Here is a 4,265-nt window from a genome sequence, read left to right as displayed (position 1 = left end):
CAACCATGGGCCAAGCAAGCACAACTTGAGTACTTGCGTCACTCCCCATAAGCATCATGATTACCTCTGACACTCATTTAATGCATCGCCAACTGGGCACTACCATGCCGTTTTCAAATCCAACATGTCCCTTTGACAATACTGTAAGGAATAAACCTACTATACGGCGGGAACATGTCCACTATACGCCTATAACACCTGCTACAAGTCACCATCAACCAGTGGTCAGATGCCATGTCGTCCATACATACACGTCACTAGGTATATCATATTTTCTAATATAACAAGAGTAGGAAGTATGACCATGTGTGCCACAATAAAAGCATGTAGGAACCATTTTATTAAAAAACACTTTAAAACAGTAAAGAGATAAGGGTAAGAAACAACCTGCAACAAGGTTTTTATACTGGTTCGTTTTGTGGTCCATTCACTACAGTAAAACTTCCTGTTAGCCACGGTTTCAACCGTGGCTAAAGTGGGGAAAAACCGTAGCTAGATTGAGTGGCCACACTTAATGTCGTTGTGGCAAGGAATGGCGTTGCTAAAAATTTGCCACGGTCATTATGTTATTTCGCTACACTTCTGTGAAATGTGGTAACATTTATTTAGCCACAGTCTGTTTAATTCAGCTACAGTCGAGCCGTGGCTAAGTTTCTGATTTTGCCACACCACAACCGTGGCTAAGTTGCTTATTTTTCCACAATACATCCGTGGCTAATTAAATTTATTTAAAGTTACTTTCTTACATACTACTCTCATGATCCAAATGTGCAATTGTCTCACAATCTTTATTTTCAATAATATAATGGTAAATTTATAATAAAATTAAATATTTGCTAGCTAATAATAATAAAATTGAATCTTATACAATTACCAAATGTTTAACATTAAAAAATGCTTATAAACACAAAATGCAAAATGTTATGATCATATAAGTTCATGAATTTTAAGAAACCATATCTAAGATGGTGGAACATCACGAGCGAAAGTGGTTAACTCACTACCAAATTTTTCGACTAGAAACTTCTCAAGAGTAGCCAAACGATTCTGAGTATGTGCAAGTTGCTCCTTGGTCTCTTCATACCCTGATAGTTTTACTTCTAAAGTTTGTACATATTTCTTCAAGTCTTCAACATGTTGACTAGAGCCACTAGAATTCAAAAAACCAGTAAAATGTCTAGACGTTCCAAAAACACTGGAGGGACAAATACCAGTGCCCAAACCATGCACTCGACCTGAATGTTCAGCTCCATATGCTTTTCCAATTGCATCATTAGGATGAGCAAATACCTTTGATGAAACACCTGAAGTAGTGACATTTTCTTGATCTTGAGGTAAATGCTCTGATATTTTATCCTATTAAATAACAAGAAATTAATAATTTATATAGTGGCAAAATGCAAATTGCATGGCAGTAACCTATAATGGAAAATTGCATCAATAGAATCAGAAAGGACAAAATGATATTATGCGTTTGCCTACCTAACTAACTGCATACCATTATCCATTTCACAACTTAGGAAATGGTTCTAAAAATGATACACTTTTTAGGACATATGTAACACATCATGTATGAAAAGACTTTAAATTACTTACAGCTAGAGTTTTTCCTTCTTCGCTTACATAGCTTCCATCCTTCTTCAATAAAGTTGACAAAACAACCTCACCACGACATACAGGTCTTTGCAATTTTAGCTCCTAACACAACCAATGAAACATAAGTTTTTACATTCACAAAACTTCATTCTTTACAATAATACAATTACCTAGGACAACTTACCATTTGACGACCTCTCCTTGCATTGCTCATACTACCACCAGCATGGGAAACTTTAAGATTTTTGCGACTTCTAGTGTTCGCCAAACTTTGTTTCTACAATTGCCAAACATTGTAGTCATTATATTAAAAAAATACAAGTCTTGGAGAAATTAAATACTTCACAACATAATGTTTACCTTCATCTTATCCTCCTTATAATGATGCACAAATGCAGTCCAATCAGCACAATCTAAACCTGGAGGAGGATTAGCAAGTATGTCTTCCTTACTTTTATTAGGATAGAAATACTTACACCTTAACCTATATTTATAGGCCCTCCATCTTTCACCTAGAGTACTCATAGCCCATTTGACTCCAGCAACATAATCAAACTCAAAATTTTCCTTCACACATTATTAAATACGCTAGTCAATTTTCAATGACAATAGGAAAAAATTATTAAAATTGCAAATTTTTTAAATAATTACCTCAATATATTTCCATTGTTGGTATCTATTATCCTTTGACATCCAATCCCATCTTTTAACATAAATAGGACAAATTGTTGAGTTTTGAGCTAGTTTACCAAGAAACCTCACAAGTAAGTTTGAGCCATTGTCATTGCCTTGTCCATAACCATTGAGTTCCACAATAACTTTTTTAGTTTTTTCCAAATGCCAAACCTGAATTGCTTGCATTTTTCGAGTTTCAATTTCTCCTGAAGAGTTTCAATTATGATCTAGTGGTAAATATCGACGATGTCCCATGAAGCAATATTTTCCGCCAAACTTTAGCCATTTAGACTCTGTATCAAAATTACATGATGGACAAGCAAGTGATGTATGAGTGTTCCATCCAGATAAGTTGTCTAGACCTGGGAAGTCACTAATAGTACAAAACAATGATGCACGCATTTGAAATGATTCTTTTGTAGAGGAATCATAAGCTTCCACTCCTTTCCACAATTTTTGTAACTCTGAAACTAGGGGCTGCAAGTAAACATCAATACTATTGCCAGGCATCTTAGGACCAGGAATTATCATCGACATTATGAGAGAAGTTTGCTTCATACAGTACCATGGAGGATAATTGTAAGCATACAACATCACAGGCCAAATGCTATTATTAGAACTTAAAGTTCCAAATGGATTGAAACCATCTGTAGCTAATGCAAGCCGTATATTACGAGAATCTAAAGCAAAGTCCGGATACATTTTGTCAAACTCCTTCCATGCCATTTCAAAAGCTCTGCAGTTTTAGAACACATGTATAGTCTTTGCAATCTTGGTATAAGTGGGAAGTACCGTAAGACCTTTGCTGGTATATATTTTTTATTTTGGCCAACCACTATATCATTTGCACCACTAATATTTCCATTAGATTTCCACCTAGATGCATTGCAAATCTTACAATTATCTCTCTTCTTGTCTTCCAATGAACCCCAATATAACATGCAATTGTTCGGACATGCATGAATCTTTTCATAGCTTAAACCTAACTTCTTAATCAACTTTTTTGCCTCGTATAAAGATGCTGGGAGTTTAGCATGGGGAAAAGCATCATTTAAAAGATCAATGATCATAGAAAATGTTTTGTCAGTTGCACTACATAAGACTTTTATATGATACAATAGAACAATGAATGATATTTTACTATATTTTTTACAACCAGGGTACAATTCTTCATTTCCATCACCTAATTGCTCTTTTATTTTTTCTTGTTGGACTTTACTTGCATCACCCCTAGGTTGGTCATCATTTGGTATATTTGAGTGGCCGAAATCTTGAATTCCACTATCATCAAAGATGCCAAAAACATCATCTAACATATCCTGCATTGGATATTGTCTAACCCACTCTTCTTGTGGTTGGGCTATAGTTTCAACATTATCTTGCACATGCTTTTCCCCATGCATGTACCAAAATGTGTACTTTCTGGGAAACCCTTTTTGAAGTAGATGACTAAACACTTCAATTCTATTACCCATTTTAAGAAATCCACATGTAATACAAGGACATGGAATTTGATCATTTATAGGTACATTTGAAAAGGCGAAATCCAAAAATTGCACCACCCCATCCAAGAACTCCTTTGATCTAATTGGTTTCTCAATCCAACTCTTATCCATCATAACTGTGTGAATCTGTTTTTGATGTTAAATTCAATTACTAAATCATTAGAGATAATAAATGATTAACTTAAAAACAACTTAAGTATTACCTCAATGCAAGCATGCATGACAAATTAAACCATAGTGTTTTGCAAATTCAGTCATATTAGTTGAAAACAATTTAATGCAGATATCTTGGTATCATTTATTTTGATATACTATAAAGATGCATGCCTGCATCAATGTCATAATCCCATAAAATCAACGTCATAATCCCATAAAATCAATGTCATTTTGCTAACGAGATACCTAACACACCCTTAAAAACTCAGAGAAGAGAGAGACACGTTAACGTAACATGAAAGTGTTGGAGGGAATTGCAACTGTTTTATTTGT

At 34.7% G+C, this 4,265-nt stretch overlaps 2 protein-coding genes across 2 annotated transcripts; both read right to left on the bottom strand.

Annotated features, from left to right (window-relative positions):
- Nucleotides 1-911: 911 nt before the first annotated feature.
- On the bottom strand, nt 912-2,478 carry LOC109338305. Its single transcript, XM_019575511.1, has 5 exons — nt 2,248-2,478; nt 1,957-2,163; nt 1,781-1,873; nt 1,597-1,698; nt 912-1,356 (listed from the first exon to the last, which is right to left on the bottom strand). The coding sequence occupies exons 1-5, from the start codon at nt 2,455-2,457 to the stop codon at nt 961-963; spliced, it is 1,008 nt and encodes a 335-aa protein (XP_019431056.1). The 5' UTR covers nt 2,458-2,478; the 3' UTR covers nt 912-960.
- Nucleotides 2,479-2,487: 9 nt separating this feature from the next.
- LOC109338304 lies at nt 2,488-3,887 on the bottom strand. Its single transcript, XM_019575510.1, has 2 exons — nt 3,064-3,887; nt 2,488-3,007 (listed from the first exon to the last, which is right to left on the bottom strand). The coding sequence occupies exons 1-2, from the start codon at nt 3,885-3,887 to the stop codon at nt 2,488-2,490; spliced, it is 1,344 nt and encodes a 447-aa protein (XP_019431055.1).
- Between the last annotated feature and the right edge of the window lie 378 nt (nt 3,888-4,265).

The sequence above is a fragment of the Lupinus angustifolius genome, unplaced genomic scaffold (genome assembly GCF_001865875.1).
Source record: "Lupinus angustifolius cultivar Tanjil unplaced genomic scaffold, LupAngTanjil_v1.0 Scaffold_21_141, whole genome shotgun sequence".
NCBI classification, from domain to species: Eukaryota; Viridiplantae; Streptophyta; class Magnoliopsida; order Fabales; family Fabaceae; genus Lupinus; species Lupinus angustifolius.
Note: the sequence above shows the minus strand (reverse complement) of the source record. Positions and strands in the feature narration are given on the sequence as shown.

Excerpts from the sequence above, each read along its gene's own strand:
- LOC109338305 (XM_019575511.1), bottom strand. The coding sequence starts at position 2,457 with ATGCAAGCAATTCAGGTTTGGCATTTGGAAAAAACTAAAAAAGTTATT. Across the intron at positions 1,874-1,956 it reads ATAAGGAGGATAAGATGAAG|AAACAAAGTTTGGCGAACAC; the intron begins GTAAACATTATG and ends TGGCAATTGTAG. Across the intron at positions 1,699-1,780 it reads CAAGGAGAGGTCGTCAAATG|GAGCTAAAATTGCAAAGACC; the intron begins GTAAGTTGTCCT and ends TGGTTGTGTTAG.
- LOC109338304 (XM_019575510.1), bottom strand. The coding sequence starts at position 3,887 with ATGGATAAGAGTTGGATTGAGAAACCAATTAGATCAAAGGAGTTCTTG. Across the intron at positions 3,008-3,063 it reads ATACCAGCAAAGGTCTTACG|AGCTTTTGAAATGGCATGGA; the intron begins GTACTTCCCACT and ends CTAAAACTGCAG.